This window comes from Triturus cristatus, chromosome 4_2, assembly GCF_964204655.1.
Source record: "Triturus cristatus chromosome 4_2, aTriCri1.1, whole genome shotgun sequence".
Taxonomy (NCBI): Eukaryota; Metazoa; Chordata; class Amphibia; order Caudata; family Salamandridae; genus Triturus; species Triturus cristatus.
The window spans coordinates 198,385,902-198,412,290 of record NC_140586.1 but is presented as its reverse complement, the minus strand read 5'-3'; the positions used below and the strand labels follow the sequence as shown (position 1 = coordinate 198,412,290).

General features: G+C 48.3%; 1 protein-coding gene across 2 annotated transcripts in view; it reads left to right on the top strand.

The window, feature by feature from the left end:
• The window catches only part of IFT56 (intraflagellar transport 56), a 291,296-nt gene that overhangs the window by 65,237 nt on the left and 199,670 nt on the right, over positions 1-26,389 (top strand). For both annotated transcript variants that reach the window (XM_085601180.1, XM_085601182.1), the window contains exons 5-6: positions 15,970-16,019; positions 17,110-17,255. In XM_085601180.1, the coding sequence (XP_085457306.1) occupies positions 15,970-16,019; positions 17,110-17,255 (196 nt within the window). The remainder of the gene's footprint in view (positions 1-15,969; positions 16,020-17,109; positions 17,256-26,389) is intronic.

The following is a 26,389-nucleotide window of genomic DNA, read 5'->3' as shown; positions in this document are numbered from 1 at the left end:
TGAGGCATAGGACTTGCTCTACATCTCTAATAATGTCACTTGTTATAACAATCATATTTAAATCGCTGTCAGCTCTAGGGTTTACCATTCTCAACATCTCAACCATTTTATTTCCATGGGCTATCTCAGGGGCTACATACTCCTTTACAAGACTGGAGCAACCACTGTTACACTTCTGTCAATCACAATCAGACAGACCAGACAACACATCATATCGATTAAAGGACCTGATGTCCCCCATTGATTGACCCATGCGCATATCTTTCCTTCCAAATGACTTTAACAAAGGTTGGGATGATGGAGCGTAGAAGTAAGATAGTGGCGCTGTTCTAACTGGGGATGAAATGTCAGCGATCTGGGACCATCCACAAATATAATCAACACAGTGTTTATCCCTAAAATTGATAATGACGCAGTCGCCCTTAATTGTCTTAGGTTTGCTGCCCACCCAATTTACCCTCCTGGCAAATAGGATTTCGGCTCGCATATTGCCCGGCAATGGCCGTTTAGTGTTGAGCCAAAATATACATTTGTTTTTTAAGGCCCAATATGTTTCCCTGGTGCCATTTGCCAAAGGTGGGACACCGGTCAGAACGACTACATATGGGGCAGCCTCGGGGGGGAGATGTATATCAATCAAATCTGAGGGGGACTGGGCCAGGGATTGTGCCTGCACGGACTGTTCGACATTGATTGTTGAGGTGGATAAAGTTCTATTTGTTCCACCATCAGCTGGATTAGATTTTAGATAAATTTTTCCGTTTTGGTGGTTGACTTCTTCCACTGTGTCGCATTGTTCTGTTGGCCTTTGTGTTTCGGTATTTGCAGCAACATTGACCTTAACTTGGGTATTCTTAGTGCAATTGGATTTGCTGCATCCAGTTTGGTCATTGACACATCCCAGTTGGCTATTCAGGCCACTTCCGTCAACCCGTTGCCGCGCCGAAGACCATGCCAGTTCCATGCACACAAGTCTGCTTTCGATTGACCCTAGTCTTTCATAAATAGGAGCACATGCGTTTTTTAAAATTGTGTCCAATTTTTTCCAAAAAGCTTTGTCTCCCTGGTTCACGGGGTTACCCCCCTCGAGTGACGGAGAATTTTGTCTTCCTTCTCTTATAATAGTTTGAGGACATAAAACAGAATCTGATCCTGAGCTGGCCATAGGACCAGGATTCGCCTTTTTAGCTGCCGTAGACTGTTGGCCCCCTCTGCGCTTGTTTTTCCCGGTTAGGCCTGTATACTGTTTAGCACAACCCCCGTTGGCGCTACTTGCGGAGCGGGTCTTAATAGTTGTTAAAGGCTTAGATTGTAATACGGCAATATCTGCAGCTGACCCTTCCGCCGTGACACCCAACGTTTCAGGTAGGGGGGGAGTGGATACAATAGTTGCGCTGTTACACACTTCCATCGCAGGGGATATTAGCCCCACAGATGTCGGGGTAACGTGCGTGTGACACGGTGGGGATCTGGAGCTCGCGATGGTTCCCAATGACGATCTCTTGTCACATAAAATATCAAGAGACAGTCTTTTTTCTGTTAACTCTATGTCCTTAGCCAGAACTGACTGGACATGTACGAGAAAGTTATCAAGGGTTCCCATTAAGGCTCCTCCTGTTGAACCCAAAGGCATGCCTTCTCTATTACCAGGCTTATTCATTGTATGCTACGCAAATATCGGCAACAAGGCCCACTGGTTAGACAAATCAAGAGACCCCAGCAAGCACGGTCTCACCTTTCAGATCTTCTTCCTCAGATGTTAGGGGGTGGGCCCGGCCCGGCCTCGAATGGTCACGGACGGGCTCAGACGGGCCCGCCCTTGGCCCGGGCTTCGCGCCGGGCTTCGTTCCGCTAGCGCGGCGTAAGTGGTTGGTATATGTCCAATCAGGTACAACAAGGGGGAGGGGCCAGGGAAGAGGACCCAGCTGCGCCGATGCAACTCCAGGCGCTGAGGGAGCTGGTCCTCGCAGTCCCACCCTCCTCCGATTCCGGTGATTAGGTGCAGCGTTATGGCAGCAGCAGCGGACAGGTCAGTGTTCAAAGGACACAGAGTTCTTCTGAAGCCACGAGTTTAAATCCCCGAACGGCGCCCGCGAAGCGGGGGCCGTGAGTTGTTGCACAGGTCAAGGGGGAGGGCCAGGGAAGAGGACCCAGCTGCGCCGATGCAACTCCAGGCGCTGAGGGAGCTGGTCCTCGCAGTCCCACCCTCCTCCGATTCCGATGATTAGGTGCAGCGTTATGGCAGCAGCAGCGGACAGGTCAGTGTTCAAAGGACACAGAGTTCTTCTGAAGCCACGAGTTTAAATCCCCGAACGGCGCCCGCAAAGCGGGGGCCGTGAGTTGTTGCACAGGTCAAGGGGGAGGGCCAGGGAAGAGGACCCAGCTGCGCCGATGCAACTCCAGGCGCTGAGGGAGCTGGTCCTCGCAGTCCCACCCTCCTCCGATTCCGGTGATTAGGTGCAGCGTTATGGCAGCAGCAGCGGACAGGTCAGTGTTCAAAGGACCAGTAATCAGTTCATATGTCTCTGGTATTACTGGGTATATCCAAATAGTTGGATATCCACCCTCACCTCAACCTGGTAACAACTCAGGGAAGGGGGGCCCCGCTCTCTCCGTCGGTACCCCGGACGGTCGTTGAGCTGGAACATGGTTATCATATTCTCAAACATCTGTGTATATATTATGAATTTTAGGGTGGTATGAATAGTTTTTAAAGTTATCAATTTAATCAGAATGTAATTGATTTTTTTTACTCAAGTGGAATGTAATTGTTTCTATATTTTTGCATTTGTATTTTTTATGTATACTTTGATGGTTCTTGGTTAACCGAATTAAGTATTATTATTATTAAGTACCTCCTATGTGAGTTCGTATTTTTGATAGTCAAATCTTCAGCTAGGGGGGATCAGTAAAAGATCAACTTTATCTTGATTAGTCTTACATAATTTTTCAATTCTGTGAGGCTTGTACTTCTTTTTGTGATAAAATTATATTCTTATTCTTATTTAAACCAGATAGTGCGGTTACCTGTTTTTCTGGTACCCTAGCGCCACCGAAGAGCAATCTTTGCATTATGCACTTCTATTGCTCTGCCTTTCAGATAATACAGAATCTCCCACACTGTGGCTCAAACACAGTGAAGCAAAACATAAAACACAACAACACCTATAAAGGGGTTTACTTTACAAAATGCAAACACTCTCTTTTTAGAATAAGGCTTGGGGTTTTATTTATGCAATGCTCTCTAACAGAAAGGCTTTCGCAGATGTCAAATGAACCACATTCAAATGTATATAGAGATATATATTTATATGCAAGCAAAATTAACACACTTGGTAAATGCAACAGTTAAATGCATGAATTATAATATGAAATAGAAGTAGCAAATAATAGGAGATAAAACTCAAGCAAATATACTGGACATCCTGCAAGAGATCAGAAAGATATATATGTACACTAAATACATCAAATGATTACTTTGGATGTGCACCTCGACTCACTCACTCATCACAAAGAAAACACATCAAATGACCACAGCCACTGGAACCACGCATCACAATGGCACTAGTCAGAAACCAATCACCTCACCCGATCGTTCACTCAGCATCCTTGCCAACTGAAGCGGTGGGGCCCGTTCACAGCTGGGCTTGGACTCTCAACCGGGACTCCGGTTCCGTTCGTCTTACGGCAGTACGTCTACTCCTTAAGTGAGCTCCCACCCTGGCTGTCAACAACCCTCAGCTTAATAGTCTCAAAACACACACTAGAAGGTTCAAAAGTAATCTCCTCTGCGCCAAGGAAACTTACTGGAACTGGCCAGCTTCCAGGCAAGCATTCCACGGCAGGAAGGAGTTCCCACGATCCCTCTACATTCTCACATGTTCCAACCTTTATCTTGACAAAGCTTATGAAAGCCTTCCAGGGTACATTAAACAATCTCTTACAAAACAATCCTTGAACGTGATGAACCCAAGCAACTAGCAAACACTCTGGGGCCTGTCTGTGCACGCAGAAAAGCGCAAGCAAGACAGAGTCAGAATTCAGGATGACATGAGACCATGTCAAAGCCAATAGTAAGAACTTCATAATTCTTGCCAATGTACAACACAATGCACATTTGTGCACCACTGCCTATAGCATTACATACTTCATCTCTCAATGTACAACATAGTGCACATTTGTGAACCACTGCTTATAGCATCACATACTTCATCTGTCAATGTACAACACAGTGCACATTTGTGCACCACTGCTCATAACACTGCACTTCAAGACCAAAAAGTACATACCACACCTCTCTCTCTCATATGCTTTCAAATGCACATCCCACATTTTCTGTTCTTGACATGCTGTTCTACTGTGACAGCTCCCTCTTCAAATCTACAAGAAGAGAAACAAGGCATATGCAGGATGTAGTACATTCAGACTAGGATAAAATAACACACCAAAGTCAATTAAAATGATGGTAGTCAAAGGTCATCATGTAGTGTCAGACCACAAGAGCTCCTCTAGCACTACAGCATTATGTTGCTGAAACAATTAAAACATATCGTTTACGATTCTTTGCTGAGGGGAGCCCTGTGTGTAAAGCGGATAAAGCTTCTTTAATAGTCTCTTTTACATGAGTGTTTTGAGCTTGTAGGAATGTGCCCCTTTCTCTATGTTCACCCCCACCGTTTGCTCCAAATGATGCTGATGGTTAGGACTCTGATAGTGCACTGGAGTCTGCTGCCCAGACCTCAGTGACTGTGCTCTCTCCTAAAACTCTTATTCTTGACTTGGTAATCCCAAATTTACAAAAGCTTTACCCCTTTTTAAGTTCCTAGTATATGGTACCAGAGGTACCCAGGGCATAGGTGGTAAAGGGGGTTTCCAGGGCGGCAGCACAAGATTGTGCCATCCTGGGGGACCCATGTAACCTACTGACAGCAGGCCTGCCATTGCAGGGTGCAGGAGCAGTGCAAACTGTTGGAACTCAACTGTGCCCATAGCATGTATGACACAGTTGCCTACACTGCCTTTAATGTATGTAAGGCACCCCTAAGGAAGGTCTCCTCAGCCCAGGAGGCAGGCTGCATTATATTTAAGGTGTGAACATGTAAGTACAAGCACATATAACCTATAGTGGCGTTCCCTATTGGAAACCACGATGTGTTAGCGGTTCATAGGATTACATGGGCTGCCAACCGGGCACCCTCGAGACTGGCATCTCCATTATGGTACCACTAAAATATGTCCTGTTTGGTATCAAACAACGTACCTTCTCACCCATGACACCATTCTTGTACCCTGGGTGAGGTGGCATGCACCCATCGGGCACCTTAGAGGTTACTCCCAGCTTTACTTTGTTCTGGATGACCAGCCCGCATTTTCCCGCACCTGCTGCCACCAAGACAAGATTCTGACCTCCTGCCAGGCAGTGTGATCACTCCCAGCAGCCAAGAGACAAAAGCTGGGCAGGAAGGAGGTCACAGTTCTCTCCTCCCGAGATGGCTAGTGAATTGGCACATCAGAGCAGTGAGGTTCAAAGGCTGCACCACCTCTTATATGCATCTAGACTGGCCCCCTGAAGAGGAGACAGCTCTCCCCTTCCCCCAGGCGCGCTTGCACATGGGCAAGGCAGGAAATTAGCTATGCAGGCGGTGTACACCCCCAGAAAGGCTCGCCACACCTCTAGGGTGGGCAGCCTGGTGTGTATACCTACAATTGAATTCGGCCATCTTCAGCAGGGTAGAAAAAGTGAGTTCTGGGTAGAAAAGGTGACCTACACCCGCTGACACCAGAACTTCTGAACAGCTTACTTCAAAGAAGCACCAAGAGGAGACTCCATGCCGCTGACAGCAGGACCTTGCCCACCAGCACAAAGAAAAAGAGGGATACTTTGTCCCTGAGGCAACAGACTTGGAACTGAGCGAATAATCCTCGTCTTTGGCCAAAACTCAACGCTCAAGAAGAGAGGGACCTTTGTGGAAGCCTAAAGCACGCTCAATCTCCCCTGGACTAGTGTCACTAGCCCCTGCAAGCTGCAGGTAAAAATGATCACCGTATCTTAAGAATTGCTGGCCATCGGGTCCTCAGAGGGATTGTTCAAGTCCAGGTAGTCCAGTGCATTGTGGGATTTGTAGGTTCGCCTGTCCCGAAGTCTCAGTCCGTTAAGTTACTCCCCTTGCACCAGTAAAGTTCCCAAAGCTTTTAGTTGTGCTTACCATTGCCAAGACTTGTTGGTCTTTTGCATTTGGTTTCTTGCAGCACGGTGTAAGTGGTAAACACCACCACCTACGGCTCCAGTTCAGCACCATGGAAAGTCAGAACAACTCTGCACCTGGACTCAATGGGCTAGGTAAAATTTAACTGACTGTTGTGACCTGGTGCTGGGGCCCGCATGACCTTATCCCTATAAGGATTCCAAGTAACTCGACCTGCAAGTGACCGATTGTCACTAGTGGATTTTGCATTGACAGCAATGTTATTTTGTCTATGTATTTTACTAAACTGATTATTGCTTAAAAAATATCTAACTAAGATTATATATATGATCTCGTTCTTTATGGTGTCTAGATTAAGATGAAAATACACTTCATTGCTCTCAAGTCATGTCAATTATTTATCGTCCATGTTACTACTCTGAAATGCTTAACACGTTCCTCTACTAAAACCTGACTGCTCTTTGCCACTCTATCAGGACTGAGCTAAGGATTTATTAGTGCGAATCAAAGGACCAGCTTTGTGATAATATTACATGGTAAGGCCACCCAGCCATTCCACATAATTTTCCACTTTCCCACAGAGCTTACTCTTCAAGAACTAAAACAAGGATGCCATCAAGAATCTATTATGTCAGGATGTGCTTGTTGTCGTTTCCTTAGTCACTTCACTGGCACTCACTACACTCCTAACTGTTATGAATGATTAGCCCAAGCTCAAGAAGGTAATGAATCTTGCCTGTACATGTAGTTACAGGTAAAAAAATTTAACTGTTGGAAACCGGGCAACCGGGTTAGCAGTCACCAGGTTCCCAGCACAGTGGTAGCTTGGCTCGAGCGGTTGGGGGTCAGGCACCGTGTTAAGCGTACGTCACACCCTCACAATAACCATGCGTTCATCCGTTCCAAAAACGACACTACACCGTAAAAATTATGGAAGTCAAGATGAAAATATATATGTCTTTATCTTATTTTCTCTTAGTTGCAGGTTTCACATCATAAATACAATACAATAGGATTTTCCTTCAAAAGAGCAGGTCAGATAAACAATGCTACTTCGGGATTTCAATAAATAAGTTCAGGTCATCAGTAAGCAAAGAATAAATAGGGGTGCAATAAATATAGACGGCAAATAAATACAGTCAGACAATAAATACAGTGCAAGAATAAATTAGTGGAAGACAATAAATAAAGCACCTTCAATAAATAAGGTAAAGCGATCAATGACAATTACAGATCAGATCACTTTCATGAGGTCACTTGGTTTTACTTTGCCCAAACACAGCTTATGGACATTTAGATGGCATGGTGGGTGTGTCCCACCTAGGTTGGTCAAGGCTGGGGCCTAAGCTGAGGCAGAACAAGGGTAACCTAAAGATCTGGCCCTCCAAACTACACAGCCCTTTGCAGAGGTCACTATGCCAGTCTCAGTTCACCCCTGGCACTCCCAGGCTGGTCCTAACACCCCTCTAACCCCTAGAATGGTCTTTTAGGGCTCCACGGGGCCTCAGACGCCCCCTCTACCACTTACTGTCCCTTCCTCGACGATCGGCTCCGCTCGGCGCCGTGTCGACGCCGTGAGGCGGCTCCGGATCGATGTCGCTGGGCGGTCTCGACTCGATGTCGCTGGGCGGTCTCGACTCGATGTCGCTGGGCGGTCTCGACTCGATGTCGCTGGGCGGTCTCGACTCGATGTCGCCTTCCGGCGTCGCAGGGACACGGTCTCCCCGCTTCCGGGTGTCTCCGGAGTGCGATCTCCACTCCCGACCTCCGGCGCGCTTCACTTCAGTTTCCGGCGACTCCGGTGGGCGGACTTCACTCCTCCGTCGACGCCTCACCTCGACCTCAGGTGACTCCGTACTCGACCTCCGGGGCCTCTCCACGACCTCCGTCGGCGTCCTCACTCGACCTCAGGTGACTCCGTACTCGACCTCCGGTGCCTCTCCACGACCTCCGTCTGCGCCCTCACTCGACCTCTGGCGGCTCCGGGTACGACGTCTGCTTTCTGTCAGCGCCGCTTCTCCACCTCAGGCCCCAGGTCTCCAGGCTTCTCGACGTCAGGACTCCAGGAGGACACCGCTGAACAGGTCAGGAGCTTGCTGTTCTTCCTCTTTAAGGCCTGTTCCAAATGTTCAGTTCCTTAAGATGGTTCTTCTGGTCTTGGTCCCACACAGGGCTTTAGGCTGGGCTTGGTCAGTAGGGACTAGCATCAAGGGTGGGTTTCTGGACCCCACTCCAAGCACTGGTTTCCACCCCTGCTGCCTTACTCCGACCTCCTTCTATCTCTGTCCTCTCTCTTCTTTAGTCAGATGCCAACTGCCACTCTGAGATGGCCTCCCAACATTCTAAACTGCCTCCCACTATCACAGGATTCTAGAATGTTCCAGGAGGTTCTAGATGTGTCACAGGTGACAATGGGTGGCCACCATTTTGTGTCTCAGGCCCTCAGACAGAAGTTCCAGGGGTAGGGAAAATGGCTCCCTGACCCTGCATCAACACTAAAAAGTCTGGTGGTTCCCAAAAAGGAAAAATTATAACAGGGTTTGAGGCAGAAGTGGGACAAAATAAATAATGATGAGGAGGGACCACCCGAAGGGCTGACAGGTCTAACACGCGTCCCCCCCAGCTGAAAGTGGGGAGAGCTACCCAACCCCTTGGGAGTTCTCATCACTAAGGCGGAAATACCTTGAGAGACCGTCTGCATTGGCGTGGTCCACTCCAGGCCGATGTTCCACCTGAAAGTCCATTCCCTGTAGGGAGATAGACCACCTTAGCAACTTGGGATTCTCCCCCTTCATCTGCATCAGCCACCGAAGGGGTCTGTGGTCGGTCTGAACTAGGAAGTGCGAGCCAAACAGGTATGGCCGCAACTTCTTCAGAGCCCATACCACTGCAAAGGCTTCACGCTCTATTGCACTCCACTTCTGTTCCCTGGGAAGTAGTCTCCGGGATAGGAAGACCACGGGTTGATCCAGACCCTCTTCATTGAGTTGCGATAACACTGCCCCAATGCCATGTTCCGATGCATCCGTCTGGACAATGAACTCCTTGGAAAAGTCTGGGGCCCTTAAGACCGGGGCCTCGCACATGGCTTGCTTCAGTTTCACAAAGGCCTGCTGACAAGCCTCCGTCCAGACTACCCGTCGAGGTTGCTTCTTGGACGTAAGCTCCGTGAGGGGGGCCACAATGGTACCATATCCCTTCACGAAGCGGCGATAATATCCGGTGAGGCCCAGAAAAGCTCGGACCTCGGTCTGAGTCTTGGGGGGTTCCCAGGCCATGATGGCCTCGATTTTCGCCTGGAGGGGTTGCACCGCTCCCCTACCCACCAAGTGTCCAAGGTACACTACCGACCCCTGCCCGATCTGGCATTTACTGGCCTTGATCGTTAAACCAGCGTGCTTCAGGGCCTGGAGAACAGCTTGCAGGTGACGCAAATGATCCTCCCAGCTGTTACTGAAGACGGCAATGTCGTCCAGATAAGCAGCAGAGAAACTCTCCATCCCAGCGAGGATCTGGTTCACCAGACGCTGAAACGTGGCAGGTGCGTTCTTGAGCCCAAAGGGCATCACGTAGAACTGGTAGTGGCCCTTGGGCGTGGAGAAGGCTGACCTTTCCTTAGCTCCATCAGTCAGAGAGATCTGCCAGTACCCGGAAGTAAGGTCAAAGGTACTCAGATATTGGGCAGCTCCCAGCCGGTCAATCAGTTCATCCGCCCTCTGGATCGGATGAGCATCAGTCTTGGTTACTGAGTTCAGTCCCCGGTAGTCCACACAGAACCTCAGTTCCGGTTGGGCACCCGGTGGTACAGCTTTTGGTACTAATACCACCGGACTGGACCAGGGGCTGCTGGAAGGTTCAATCACTCCTAGCTCCAGCATCTTAGTGACTTCACTGTGAATGCTGGCCTTCACCTTGTCTGTCATCCGGTAGATCTTTGACTTCACAGGTGGGCTGTCTCCTGTGTCCACATCATGGACGCACAGGTGAGTCCTACCCGGAACAAGGGAGAACAACGAAGAGTACTGCCCCAGGACCTGGCGGCAGTCCTCCTGCTGTTCAGGAGTTAGGGACGGGGAGAGAATCACTCCCTCCACCAACCCATCCTTCTCTTGAGACGCAAATAAGTCGGGGAGAGGCTCGCTTTCCACGTCCTCTGCTCCGTCAGTCACCATCAGCAAGATGACTTCGGGCCTCTCATGGTGGGGTTTGAGGCGGTTGGCATGCAGCACCCGTAGGGGCTGGCGAGGGGTCTTCAGATCCACCAAGTAGGTAGCCTTACCCTTCTTCTCCAACACCTCAAAGGGTCCTGACCAGCGATCCTGGAGGGCGCTAAGCTCTCCTGGTTCGATCACCCACACCTTCTGGCCAGGCTCCAACTCCACCGGATGAGCATTGTGGTCATACCACGCCTTCATCACTGCTTGGCTGGCTTCCAAGTTGTCAGAAGCTTGCTTCTACAACTTAGCCATTTGGCTCCGGAAGGCCAGCATGTAGCTCACCACGTCCTGGGGAAGCTTTCTGGGAGTTCTTTCCCATCCGTCTCTCACCAGGCCGAGAGGTCCACGCACAGGGTGCCCATACAAAAGCTCGAAGGGGCTGAAGCCCACTCCCTTCTGTGCCACTTCCCTGTAAGAAAACAATAGACAGGGTAGGAGGACGTCCCATTTCCTCCGCAGGCTTTCAGGCAGACTTCTGATGATGCCTTTCAAGGTTTTATTGAACCTCTCCACCAGACCATTGGTCTGGGGATGGTAAGGGGTGGTGAACCGGTAGGTCACTCCACACTCCTTCCACATAGCCCGCATGTATGCTGACATGAAGTTGGTCCCCCTGTCAGACACAACTTCCTTGGGAAAACCCACTCGGGTAAAGATTCCCATCAGGGCCCTGGCCACAACAGGTGCATTAATGGTCCTCAGAGGTATAGCCTCTGGGTACCGTGTGGCATGATCCACCAGAACCAGGAAAAACCTGTGACCAGCTGTAGTAGGCGGATCTAACGGACCCACAATGTCGATGCCCACCCTTTCAAAGGGGGTGCTAACGACAGGAAGTGGTTCCAGGGGAGCTTTCAGCTTCACCCCTGTTTTCCCACTGGCTTGACAAGACACACATGTCCGGCAGTAGGTGTCGGACGACACTTTCATTTGAGGCCAATAAAAGTGTGGGACAAGACGGGCAAAGGTCTTGTCTTGCCCCAGGTGTCCTGCCAAGGGGATCTCATGAGCCAATTCCAGTAGGAAGGCTCGATAACGTTGAGGGAAAACCAAGGCCCGTGACGATCCGTGCATGGGTGCCTTGGGTTCACTGTAGAGGAGGCCATCCTCCCAGTAAATATTGTAGTTCCCCTCCACGTTCCCTGCTGCCTGGGCTTCGGCCTGTCGCCTCAGTCCCTCAAGGGTAGGACACTCCCTCTGGCCCTTGCAGAATTCCTCCCTGGTCGGCCCTCCCTCCACGTGCCACTCGGCCGGGATGGGTAGGTTCTCCAGTTCGGTAACATCCCCCTCCGCGGACTCCTGGTCCACCCCCTCCGGTGGCCTATCCGTCACACAGGGCGCGGATGCCGAGGCAGGCTCCTCCTGCCCTCGGTTCTTCCCTTGATCGGCAGCCGGCTGTGCCTTTGTTCCAGGCTCCCGCCTAAACGTACTCCCCCTCCGGGTAGTCGCAGACCCTCTGCTGACACAGGCCCAGTCAGGTGTACCCAGCATCTCAGCATGAGTCCGGTATTCCACCTCCTTCCAAGCATTATGCTCCATGTCATTCCCCAGCAGACAATTGACTGGCACGGCAGGGCTTACGGCAACTCGAAGCAACCCTGCAACCCCTTCCCATTCAAATGGAACCTCGGCCACCGGATAGTGGCCCATTCTGCCGTCAGCCATCGCGGCAGGGTGGAGTGCATTGGGAATCACCTGCTCTGGAGACACCAGTTGGCTACGTACCATAGTCATACTGGCTCCTGTGTCTCTCAGAGCCTCCCCTCTTTGGCCATTGATGGTGACCCACTGCCCATACTTTGTGGTATTTGCGGGCACCTGGATCTTAGGAACCATCTCCCGTTCTCCCAGGGACACTAAAGTGACACCCGCCCACTCCCTTCCCTTATCTAAAGGCATCTCCTCCCCGAGCACTACACTAGCTACTCTGGGGGCCTTTCCTCCGATGGGAGGGGGTGGTCTTTTCGGGCACTTCACATCTCCCTTATAGTGTCCGACACCACCGCACTCGAAGCAATGGACAACCCTTGGCTGCTGACTCTGGCCAGGATTAGGGTTTCTGGGTGGGTTAGCCCTAGGGGTGAATCCTGTTCCCTTCCCTTGGCAACTATTTTGGGGGCCTTTAGAGAACTCCGTTTTCTTTTCCCCTCCCTCTTTCTTCTGGGGGGCGCCCTGTCCGGTCTTTTGAGAGTCCCCTCCCGTCCCCCTTGTGGACACCCGGGTACTAGCCCAAATATCCGCCTCCTCAGCAAGCTTCCGGGGATTGGTCAGCTTGCTATCCACCAGGTGTTGACGCAGTTCGGGGAAACATTTTTCGAGCAGGTGTTCCTTCAACATCAAATCAAACAACCCCTCGTAGTCCCTCACCTCGCTGCCCTGTATCCAACCCTCTAATGCCTTCTTTGCATAGTCCAGGAAATCCACCCAATTCTGTGTGCCCAGTTTGTGGCTACCCCGGAACTTCTGTCTGTACTTCTCGGGTGTTAGTCCAAACTTCCTCACGAGCGCCACTTTCATGGTGGGGTAGTGGGTCTGCTCATCCTGCTCTAGGGCCAATAATGTATCCCTACCAGCTGGAGGCATGTATTTATACAATCCCCCTCCCCAATATTTCTCTGGAACCCCATGGACTCTTAAAGAGACCACATAGGCCGCTAGCCACTTGGCGATATCATCTCCCGCACTATAGCTAGCTACTATGTCTTTTGGCAGATAGGGTTTGGGTTCCCTGGTGATTTCTCTGTCTTCGCTGCCATCATTAGGAACAGTGTGTGCCTCGACCCGTAGGATCTGGAGATCTATCTCCCTGAGCCTCAACTCGTGAGCCATCCTCCGTTCCTCCTTTTCTTTCTCCAGCTTCGCCAACTCCCATGTGAGCTGTCTTTTCTCCCTCCGGTCAGTTAATTCTGCTTCTAATAAGCCGTTGCTAGAGACACTGCTGCCCTTCCTTGAAAGTGTTCTGGGCCCCGCTAATAGGTTCCCCACCTCGGATTGGTACACACCAGCTCCCTCGCTGTCAGGCTCTCCATCCTTGTCCTCCTTCTCAACCTTACTCTCTCGTCGTGCCTCCCCCCAAGCCCTCAAGCTGGTTTGGAGCTCACCCTTCTTTGCACCTTGGGGACAAAACACCCCCTCTCGCTGACAAAACTCTCTGAGTTGGGCCACAGTGTAAGTTTCCACATCCTCCAACACAAACTCCATTTTGCCCACTCAGGATAGAAGACAGTTGCTTACAGAAGCTATGCAGGGGGGTACCTTTTGTAATACCTCCTCCCACCACCAGAAGTAAATTTGGAAAAAACAAAACTCAAAATTAGGAAGTCCGCTTGGAGAAAACACCCGGTGTAGGCCTATGGACTACCCAAAGTTATTGTCGAGTAGACGCAAGCACAGCTCTATCCCACCACTGAACACCAATTTTATGTTGGAAACCGGGCAACCGGGTTAGCAGTCACCAGGTTCCCAGCACAGTGGTAGCTTGGCTCGAGCGGTTGGGGGTCAGGCACCGTGTTAAGCGTACGTCACACCCTCACAATAACCATGCGTTCATCCGTTCCAAAAACGACACTACACCGTAAAAATTATGGAAGTCAAGATGAAAATATATATGTCTTTATCTTATTTTCTCTTAGTTGCAGGTTTCACATCATAAATACAATACAATAGGATTTTCCTTCAAAAGAGCAGGTCAGATAAACAATGCTACTTCGGGATTTCAATAAATAAGTTCAGGTCATCATTAAGCAAAGAATAAATAGGGGTGCAATAAATATAGACGGCAAATAAATACAGTCAGACAATAAATAAAGTGCAAGAATAAATTAGTGGAAGACAATAAATAAAGCACCTTCAATAAATAAGGTAAAGCAATCAATGACAATTACAGATCAGATCACTTTCATGAGGTCACTTGGTTTTACTTTGCCCAAACACATCTTATGGACATTTAGATGGCATGGGGGGTGTGTCCCACCTAGGTTGGTCAAGGCTGGGGCCTAAGCTGAGGCAGAACAAGGGTAACCTAAAGATCTGGCCCTCCAAACTACACAGCCCTTTGCAGAGGTCACTATACCAGTCTCAGTTCACCCCTGGCACTCCCAGGCTGGTCCTAACACCCCTCTAACCCCTAGAATGGTCTTTTAGGGCTCCACGGGGCCTCAGACGCCCCCTCTACCACTTACTGTCCCTTCCTCGACGATCGGCTCCGCTCGGCGCCGTGTCGACGCCGTGAGGCGGCTCCGGATCGATGTCGCTGGGCGGTCTCGACTCGACGTCGCTGGGCGGTCTCGACCCGACGTCGCTGGGCGGTCTCGACCCGATGTCGCTGGGCGGTCTCGACTTGATGTCGCTGGGCGGTCTCGACTCGATGTCGCTGGGCGGTCTCGACTCGATGTCGCTGGGCGGTCTCGACTCGATGTCGCCTTCCGGCGTCGCAGGGACACGGTCTCCCCGCTTCCGGGTGTCTCCGGAGTGCGATCTCCACTCCCGACCTCCGGCGCGCTTCACTTCAGTTTCCGGCGACTCCGGTGGGCGGACTTCACTCCTCCGTCGACGCCTCACCTCGACCTCAGGTGACTCCGTACTCGACCTCCGGGGCCTCTCCATGACCTCCGTCGGCGTCCTCACTCGACCTCTGGCGGCTCCGGGTACGACGTCTGCTTTCTGTCAGCGCCGCTTCTCCACCTCAGGCCCCAGGTCTCCAGGCTTCTCGACGTCAGGACTCCAGGAGGACACCGCTGAACAGGTCAGGAGCTTGCTGTTCTTCCTCTTTAAGGCCTGTTCCAAATGTTCAGTTCCTTAAGATGGTTCTTCTGGTCTTGGTCCCACACAGGGCTTTAGGCTGGGCTTGGTCAGTAGGGACTAGCATCAAGGGTGGGTTTCTGGACCCCACTCTAAGCACTGGTTTCCACCCCTGCTGCCTTACTCCGACCTCCTTCTATCTCTGTCCTCTCTCTTCTTTAGTCAGATGCCAACTGCCACTCTGAGATGGCCTCCCAACATTCTAAACTGCCTCCCACTATCACAGGATTCTAGAATGTTCCAGGAGGTTCTAGATGTGTCACAGGTGACAATGGGTGGCCACCATTTTGTGTCTCAGGCCCTCAGACAGAAGTTCCAGGGGTAGGGAAAATGGCTCCCTGACCCTGCAGCAACACTAAAAAGTCTGGTGGTTCCCAAAAAGGAAAAATTATAACAGGGTTTGAGGCAGAAGTGGGACAAAATAAATAATGATGAGGAGGGACCACCCAAAGGGCTGACAGGTCTAACAGTAACCATATGTTGCTAGATGACATTTGCAGTCTACTCCATGTAATTATTAACAGTCCCACATTACCAAAGATCTGTCAGGGGAAACGGACATTTTGCTGTATTTGACCGTAAATTCGCTTCTATGTTGCATAGCCTTTTCAAACTCACTGTTTGAAGTTCCATCCTGTATCCTGTCACTTTCAGTCATGTTTTGTATAACTTGATGTCCCGTTTCATGCTATTCTCTTGTACACAGTATTACTGGTCAATAATGACTTTCTTTGTTTTTGTTCCAGCTCCTAAAAGTCGCCTGCAGAACCGCCTCCTTTTCCACCTGGCGCATAAGGTATACCACCCTCTCCAGTCATGCTCCATCCTCTATCTTGGTTGCAGTTGACTTGCCTCACTTTGTTGAGATCTATCCCAGATGCCAATCTTTCTTTCGTTTTAATCCACATGCCCATGCTACACTAAAAGCAACAGGATTGTAATCTTGTGTCAATGATCAGAGTCCTTTCAGCCTGTAGAGTTTAACAAATTGCATTGGAAGAAAAAGCAAAATTGGGCAGCTTTATGTGGCACATTCATTAGCAATGTTACTTTGCTATTTTTGAGTTTTTAACACCCAATATTGTCTGGGCACCAGCTTTACCTCCTTAGTACCTGTTTAACACCCGTATACAGCAATCGGCAACTGAAAGGAGACCAGTTAATCTTTGTAAAAAGTCTGCCAGTTCATAGTATTACATTTGGCACACAATTCTTTCGTAACATTTAGAAACCTTTGATCCATTTATGCGGCAGATGGATTATGTGGCAAGTGTGGTAAATCAAAATATGTGAAAAATGCAGTGGATAAAGAATCGCATAATTCCAGTAACCTGCCTTTTGGAGACAGGTGTGTATCCCTCTGTCTGTCCTCAGAGCCTATCCGACCCTGGGCAGTGACTTTCTTTGTATCTCTTTGCCTGTCCCCTAAGCTAAGCCTACTAGCCCTCAAGGTGACTGCCTTTGTTACCCTTGTGTCAATCCCATGAGTCCATCCAGACATACAGGTGACTGCCACGTAACCATCTGCCAATCACCTGAGCAAATCCAGTCTTAAATGCAACTAATTGTGCATTCCTGTATCGACTTTTGGAAGTGACAATCCTCAAGGTTTATAGAAGGTTAAGGTTCATTAAGCTTTGGGGTCAACGTAAATCTTTGTGGTGTAGAACACATAACATTGGCAGTACTGGCTGAAAAGGTCTGCTTTCTTCAGACAGATGGGTGAGGGTGCTCTGGCTTCTGCATATACGTTCTTGACAGATAACTACATTCTGTGTGTACTTGATCTTCTGGAGCTCTCCAGATTCCCCTCTTATTAGTTTTAGTGGTGACTCAGTGCCTCGCCTACTATAGTCGGTGACCTCTTCCTCGTTTTTTTTCCTCAGTTCAACGATGAGAAGAAGTTGATGACATATCACCAGAGCCTGCAAGATATCACTGAGGACCAACTGAGTTTGGCATCAATCCACTACATGAGATCTCATTACCAAGAGGCCATCGACATATACAAACGAATCCTGCTGGACAACCGGTGTGTACTGCACTGTAAAAACTTCTATGACTATTACCCTCTTCATGCTTTCTGTTGAGTTCCAGTTTGCCTCCAGTGAACCCCCCACCCCCCTGTGATCTCCAAGTACCCCATGACATAACTAGATGTGCACAAGGAAGCCCTTGAAGATAAAAGGGCCCGCCTCGGAAGATGACAAGCATTGACATGGCAATAGGTCTCGCCTTTGGGACCTTATAACTGTCTAGCCATGCAGCACATTACCCTGGTTTGTGTAATGATTAAAGAGTTGTTTAGCAATAAGGAGATAGTAGTCAAATATACAAACACATTTCCAGCATGCATTGCAATGTTACAGCATGCCCTGCTCATAAATGGAAATGGTAATTAGGGTAAAATTTTATATGGCACAAGCAGCCTTCCCTGATGGTACTCACTCACTGTTGTCCTTAGATAAAGCAATTTAGACCGCTGTACGTGGAATTCACAACTTTAAAGCCAATGTGGCAAAGTTACCTGAGCAGAATGAAAATATAGAGATTTTATAAGTGGAGGTGTGAGCATGGCAGGGGCAGGAGAGACAGCCTGGCTACATCTGTGCAGAAGGAGGAGTGAGCAAAGCAGGAGGCAGGAAAGACAGTCTGGCTACACTGGCATGTGAAGGGAGTGGGGAGAGGAGTGAGCAGTGCAGGGACATGCAAGGGCAGGAGAATGACTATGCGAATACTAGTGCTGCGTGGCAACATGCCCTGGCTAGTTTACCAGTATCAAAAAACCCTAGCCGCAGGCCTTCCACACTCATTACACGTCACCTGACTAGATCCCACATAGTCGACCTCTGGATGTTGAACATCCATCACAGCTCCACATCTACATTGGTTTATATCCGTGCCTGAGCTTAGGGGCAGCTGAAACAATCTGAAGACAGGGATATGATACATTTACCAGACTGCTGGTTATCCTCAAACAATCACTGCTTCTCACTGCTCAGCCAAAACTGTCAGCACTTTGAAACAGTCTAATCACTAGTATCATGCATTCGGAACATTGGCACAACTGACTATAAATTGACCCCAAAACGTCCCTAATTCAGTGCAAATCCCTGCAACAAGAGGCTCCAGAGCTTTGTGGTTGTAAATTGTCAGCAGAAATTGGTTTAGACGTTCTTTACTACTGCAATCAAATGAGTGCCTGGCTCGCTGACCTCATTCTGAACATGATTCAAAGTGGGTTTAAGTATTTTGTACTGAAGATTTGAACACATTTATGGAAATAGCTTACTATTTGATAAAACGTATGTTTAGAAGTTGTAGTCGTGCAAGTAGGAAGTGTCCCGTATTTTTAAAACATATGTTGCTTTTGACTAATTTATATTGACCAACGACATGAATGAGGTGCTTGTAGATAAAGCAATTAACTGAGAGGAGCCAGCGGCGCCATGAAGACTCTTCATTGTTGAAACACTGCAGATGGGATGCAAGAAGTCGGAGGGAGGCCGTGGTGATGGGGGCACATGTGCTACAGTTTACTGCTGTGTGACAGCAGGTGCAGGGGAGGGCATGAGGTGACAAAGCTGCTAATAGTTTCCATAAGGGCACACAGGGGCAGGTGAAGGAAGCAGCAGTGCCTGGCCACACTGCCATACATTCCATCTCACCAAAGTCCGAAGCTTCCAAGTGGGGTGAAGTGAAAAGGCTTGGTAGGGTGGCCCAGTTGAGGTCAAAGGCAGTGACCATGTTATTGTAGGCAAAGTGTGCAGGGATGACCATCACCCCCACTTTATTATCTTATTGAGAGTTGTTATATAGCACTTCCACAAGCATCAGAGATGTTTACAATTACGACACAATATAGCAGGAGAATTAATGATAATAATGGCTATACACATGAACAGTGACCACAAGCACAGCACCACCCGGCCTCCCCAACCCAATACACACTGACGCACCTCGCGTATTACACTGTGTAGTTTGTGCGGGAAGACGTATCCGTAAGCTCTGGTTGAATATTTATTTTTGGTATTTTTTTTGGGGGGTGGCAGTATTCTCCAGCTCTGGTTGTTGGGGGGGGGGCAGTTTGTTTATGCTCCATGCCCCTGGTTAAAACATGCCTCTGTCAATGCAGCTAAGTCAGGTATGAAAAACGTGCCGAGCTCGGGTCTGCCACTCCGTAAACCGTATCTGCGTGTTCCAAGGAATAAACCGTACAGCGAAACAAGTAAGAATAAAACCTCTGCTTTACTGTCAAATCCCCATTCTTGGTGGGACATGCATTGGTAACTGTGAGGAAAGAATTGAATGGATTTCAGCAACGTTATCTGTGAAATGCTGTTTCTTCTAAAAAGCATTTAAGTTTCAGGTCTCAGTGAGCTTACCTCTCGTCGCTCCCATGCATTTCCCGGTACAGTATAGAAGGCGACAGCGGCGGCGATTCCATCGGTCATCGCTGCCTCATTAAGGAAAACATAGCAGGGGAAAAAGTGGGACCAGCCCAAAACAAGGAACAGAATACTCTAATTTCACCCCGCCTGGAATTACCATTGAGACGCATGCAGATGTTATATTTTTTTTATTATTGTAGTGCATAGTGAGGATATATGCTCCAGGAGACACTAAATTGCTTTAGAGAGAGGATGTGGCAAAACATAGAGAGCTGTCGACTTTGGAACTGGGCTCGAGGCTCGGCGTCGGCTGTCCCCCATGCCTACAAAGAAAAAAAAAGGAAATTACATACCGATGTGGATGTAAATAAAACAATGGCGAACTGAATGAAAATGAGAAATGCAGATTCATGGCAATCGGAACAAACGTGTACAGGAAGTAAAAGAAACCTGAACGCATGTGAATATTATTTTTTAAATTACTGCGGTGCATAGCAAGGTTTAATGGTCCAGGTGACACTAGATTGCTTTAGAGAGAGGATGTGGCAAAACATAGAGAGCTGCTGACCTTGGAACTGGGGATTTGGGCTCTCCCCATGCCTTCAAAAACAAGACACAAAAAAAGAAGCCATAAATACTAAACAAGATAAGCAGAAGCACTTTATAAGATAAGCGGAGCGTGTTGTTATCGAGCTGTAGCAAGCCACCCAAAAAAGAGGTCTCACAGAGTATCATAAATAATTGTAAGAGCGCATGTAACAGGCACAGTCCTCATGGGAGGTTACAAAATACCAAAAGGAGGGACTAGTAAACATATTCACCAAACAAAAGCAAGCATTAACAAAAAAGTAACAGGAACCAATGAAAAAGATGGGAGGTGCTCGAAGATTGCATTGTAGATACAGCATGTCCCGAAGAGACAGTGCATGTGCTGCCCAGGCAAGACCCAAAAAATTATTTGCCCCAAGAAACTGGTTGTGATTTCAAAAACAGCCACTAGGGGAGTAGCATAGCTTTTGGTTTCGCAATGAAACCAGGAAATCTCCAGGATCCCTGTGCTTTTTAGCTGAAGCCCTGTAGATATGCACAACTTCAGCATTTTAAAGATGATGCCAAAACAAAAAGCTATGTGAGTTTAACTGTGTAGGATCTTTCAGGGATGTAGAATTCCTATAGCCCGACGGCCAGGACATATTGTTTGAGGTCAAGGGCAACATGTTTTCATGTGTATTTTGTCCTTGGGACAAGTAGACACAACCCCCTACAGCACAAACCCTTTGACTGTTAGTTTACAGTACCGCATTATGTATCAGGGAAGGGCACTGTCTGCAATTAAGGTTGTATTTGTGTCCATGTATTAATACTGTTCAAACTTGTATTTATGGTTCATTAATGCAAAGCCTTTATTATTAGGGTGAGCGCTCTAAGTAAATGCTGTAAGCTCCGACTGCACTCCTGACAGTGGTTCCAGTAAAAACATGTATACACATGTTTTCAAATTTTAGCAATAGGTGGGTTTGTATAATGCTCCCAGGACGCTCTCTGATTGGATGCAAAACATTTGCAGAAGCTTGAAAGCAAGATTGATGATTCTTTGCTTTCAAAGTAAAATGTTCACACAAAAAATGCAAGTAGAAAAAAAAACATTTTGCTAAACTACTGTAAAATGTTAGGTACCATTTCTTTGCAGCATCATTTAGTAAAATATGTTGATGTATGCTAGTATTTCCCCAAAATATTCATAATGCAAAATCAATGTAACCAGTTTCAATAAGATTATGGGAAACACAAAAATAAACAAGCATTGGCAAAGCCAGTAGGTCTAAAATTGTTTTTGTCAATGCATGTCTTGTTTTAGCATAGTTTTTGTATAACCTTATTGGTGTGGGAGCGGCCAGGCCCTCACCGTTATAGTAAACATTAGCAAAAAGCGTTTTTGGTCTCAAAAAGCACACATTGCCACAGTACTTCCTGGCACTTAACAAAACTACTTTGTGTGCCGATATACTCTTTGTGAAAGGGCAAAATACGGTCACTCACAGTGAAGCCAGCCAATAGACAGAGAGAAACACAAAAGGTCATGGTTAACGCCAGACCTAATTAGGGGCCCACTTATTAAAGAAAGTCTCAAAAGTGCACCCATAGTATATGTCCTTGCATTAAATGCAGATTTATGGCTTTCGTAAATTCACAAGAATTAGCAGAAGTAGGCCAAGAAATAGAACTCCTAGAAAATATTAGTAAAGTGCATTTTATATGCACGATTAGCTTTGCTCATGCGAAAATCTGTTGAGTGTTTGCAAGTTCATTTTCCCTCCAAACACTTTTTCCCCAGCCCTGGAAGAGGTTTTACCTCTGCCATTATCAGGAGTAAATTTCTAACCTTTCTCAGTATGGGAAAAGATTAGAGAAAAAATGGAGAAAACCCTTAAAACATGCAAGTTAGTAGATTTGCATAGACTCCAAAGGGCATTCCAACCCTGGAACTATAGTTTACCACTACATCCAGCCCCAGTATGTAGATCTGGGGAACGTGGCAAAATAAGGGAATTGCTAGTATTCAAATCCTACTATGGTATGAGCCATGGAATAATCAAAGAGGCTATATTAGAGCTCTTTTATGAGATTGCTGGCATAATGTGTCGCTGCATTTCATGGCACAAAAGGAACAAGTGGATTTTGGTACAGGACAAGTAGATTTATGCTGCAACTTGCCCCATGAACAAGCGGATATTTTTTTTAATTCCACACCCCTGTTAGTCAGAATCACAACAGGCTCACTCATGGTATCTCCCTTAATATTGTCTGTGTACTGGACCCCAAAGCACTTTTTAGGTTTCGCCTGCACAGTGCTTGCGCTGTGCGTGTGAAATCTATTGTATTTAGTATATCTTAAAAGGGGCTTACATCCCCCCCTTCCTTCTCATTCGTTCGTGTGCTTGCCACTTACTTTTTCTCCATTCCTATTGGTTGTAGCACACCATTCCCGAAGTAATCCTTTCCATTTGCTTGAACCTCTTTTTTTTTATTTTTAACTTTTTATATATTTTCAACAACAACCGGGTACCGCCACAAGCAGTACAAGTTAACTATAAGACCTTCCCCCTCCAAAACTCACATCATCACTTTAACATCCACGTATAAACAAAATGAGAATCATTACAACCTATTACATCCATATAGTATCTAATCACTCAAAAGAGACAATATTATCCAAAGAGCTCAGATCATAGTGTAATAGGTGGCAGGGGCTAGGAAATCGCAAAGACAATACCACTAAGGGGGAGAGGCCATCACCTATGCCGTCAACTGGGCCATCAGTGTTCGCCTTTCTTTCTGGAGCTCCACCGTCGGGGAGATGCAAATGTACCCCCTATATTTGTTCCATTTTCCCCATTTCCGATCCCATTTCCTGGGGTAACCCGACCCTTAAACACAGACTTTTTGGCAATCATTGCGTTGTCCATATCTTTTGCCCAATCAACCAGAAGCGGGACCTCCTCCACCCCCCGTTTTTGCAAAATATTTTGTTTCGCAATGGCAAAGCCCATCAAGGCCCGAGCCTTTTCGGCTTCGGATAGATGAGTCGCCCCCCACATATTAATCAGGCATAGTTGGGGAGATAACTCGATGGACCTGCCACTCGCCCTCTCAAGTTGGCGGGCAATCTATCCCCAGTAACCCTGGATTCTAGGGCATTCCCATAATATGTGAAAGAAGGTACCCACTTGATTACAGTGACGACGGCAGAGCGGACCTACCTAGTTTGAACAATAGTGTGGCATCAAAGTAGACCCGATGAAGGATCTTGAGTTTGAGGAGTTGCATGCGTTTGGGAATAGCAACTTCACGAGGGGAGGCCAGTCCGCCCCGCCACATGTCGTCCTCCATCGCCCCCAGGACCCTTTCCCAACCCACTCTTAATTTTTGCATCGGGTCGGCACAGTTTCTAATATGTGAGTGAGATGGCTTTGCACGCCATAGTATCCAACAACAACCAGTCCTCTAAGGGGGAAGAGTTGGGGGGGGGGACACCCTTCGACAGGGCAGAAGATACAGCGTGACTGATCTGCAAGTATTTAAATGTCTCGGATTGAGCCAATTGGTATTTCGCCTGAAGTTCCGCGAATGTGGCCAGCCTCCCCTTCACCCAGATATCTCCGATCGCAGAAATCCCAATTGTATCTCATTTATCAAACTTTGAGCATGTGCTAAGGTGACCAAGAATATCCGGTTCCCATAAAGGAGTCTCTTTCGTCAGACGATTATGCCATCCCAACTTTCTGGTGACGCTGTGCCAAGTCTCAACTGTCCGTGCCGTGGGCCCAGTTAAGTTAAGTTTGCGAGGATTGGTATAAAGCGCTCTGTTATAGCCGCCCCATCCCATGAGACAATGGTTGTTTTGAAAATTAGGGTCATCGTGAGGGTCAAACACCCATCTGTTGACTGCGATCAACTGGAACACTTGGTAATAGAGTCTTAAATTCGGTAAACCAATGCCCCTGTCATACCATCCCATAGTAAGCTTGTTCATCGCTATTCGCGGCGTGCGGTCTTCCCACAATAAACCCCGTAATACACTGTCTATTTGGGAAAAATAAGAATCTGGAATCGGGTTTGGGGTATTTTGCAAGGCATAAAGAAAACGCAGAAGTGCAAGCATTTTGAATAAGGGCGCTCGCCCAAGGAGAGTCGGAGGGAGAGAACGTCAATGCAGGGCATCAGATTTGAAGTGCTGAAGAGGTCAGAGTAGGTTTTTTTCAAAGAAGAGATCAACGTCTGGAGTGACAAAGATGCCCAGATACCGAAAACCCCGGGGGGCCACTGAAATCTCGTAGCCCTGAGGACTCGCTGGGGGAGCACCCCATAATGCATACATCTGGGATTTGGACCAGTTTATACGATATCCAGAGTGGGCACCGAAGATGTGGAAGATATGGAGCACCCACCACAGCGAATGCACAGGGGAAGCCAGATACAGGAGGATATCGTCAGCGTAGAGTGAGATCCGGTCCTCATGATGTGCTGTTCATTTAAGCCCCCGTATCCCCGGGTCACCCCGAACCCACACCGTGGGTGGCTCCAATACTAGGGCAAAGAGTAACGGAGACAAGGGACAGCCCTGCCTCGTGCCCCGATGAAGTGTAAAAGTGGCGGAGCGATGATTATTAACAACATGTGCAGTGGGTTGGGTATACAGTAGTCAGATTCAGCGTATCAATTTGAGTCCGAACCCCATGCAAGCCAAAATGGCAAAGAGAAAATCCCATTCTATTGTATCAAATGCCATAGAGGCTTCTGTCGATAACAGGATCGCGTCTTCTTCTATAGTGGGAATCCTGCCAAGAACCCCATGCACCCGTTGCAGATTTCGAGCCGTGTTTCTCCCCGGCATAAACCCTGACTGATCCGGATGGACCAAGTCAGTAACATAAGGGAGGAGTCGATTCACCAGGATCTTGGCTTCGAACGTCAGGAGGGAAATGGGGCGGTATGATGTACAATCCTCAACAGGCTTATTCGGTTTGTGAATGACCACAATGGCTGCGGTTCGGATATCTGAGGGGAGGAGACCCGACTCAAAACATTCAGTATATAAATTCAACAGATGTGGAGCCAGCAATGTAGATATGGGTTTAAAAAGCCCGATGGGGAGCCCATTGGGATCCATGGCCTTACCGGATTGGACATCTTGTATAGCCTTTTGAACCTCTGCTACCGTAATGTCCGCCTCCAGGGTATCCTTATCTTGTGGGGAGGGGGTAGTAACGTCAATGGTAACTAGGAGGTCAGCCGACAGCAGGGTCTGGGCTGTGGGCCTCCTCATAATGGATCGCAAAGGTGTCGGCTATAAGTTGAGGGTCGGTGAGGAGTGTGCCCACCGGATTGGCTATCGCGTGTACCCACCTAGCAGCTTGTTCCTTCCGTTCAAGCCATGCCAAAAGCTTGCCTGTTCGCTCACCCTGCTCATAAATCCTATGGCGGGAAGCCAGAGAGCTCGCCATGGGGCTCTCAAAAAGGAGCTGTCTATAATCCTGTCTCTTGATTGCAAGGCTGTGTTGGGATGTGTGGTTAGGATCCTGCGCATCCGACTCCACCAGAGCAGAAATATCCGCCTACAGTTCGATTACCCTCCTAGACCGTTCCGCCCTATGCCCCACCACTAATGACAATGCCCTGCCCTTTATGACTGCCCCAAAAGCCCCCCATAGTGTCACTGCTGAGTCGACAGAGCCCACATTCTGAGCAAAGTAATATTCCATGTCCCTACGGAGGGCCTCTTTAATATGCTGGATTTTGAGTGCCCATGGTTGTATGGTAATGGAATAAGGGCGACCCATACGGTGGAAGCCCAAGGTCGCCAGAACAGGAGAATGATCGGAAATCCCACGGGCCAGACAACTGGATCCCGTGAAAACATGAACGTCTTGGGCATGCATGAACATGTAATCAATCCGCAATTGGCTACCATGTACTCCTGATTGGAACGTGAAACGTGTGTGCAGCGGATTGAACCACCTCAAATGTCTACAACCCCCACGGCATTCGCGAACTCCAACAAGTGTGAGCCTCTAGGCGGGTCCCCCCGGGGTGGGAGACGGTCCAGAGAGCCATCCATCGTGAGATTAAAGTCCCCTCCCAATACTAACACCCCCAAAGGCAGTTCCAACAGTAGGGTATCCACGTCACGCAGCGTCTGGTGCTGCAGTCCAGGGGGGACATGGACAGAAACGACGTTAATGACTCGTCCCTCCCAGGAGCCCCTCACTGCAGC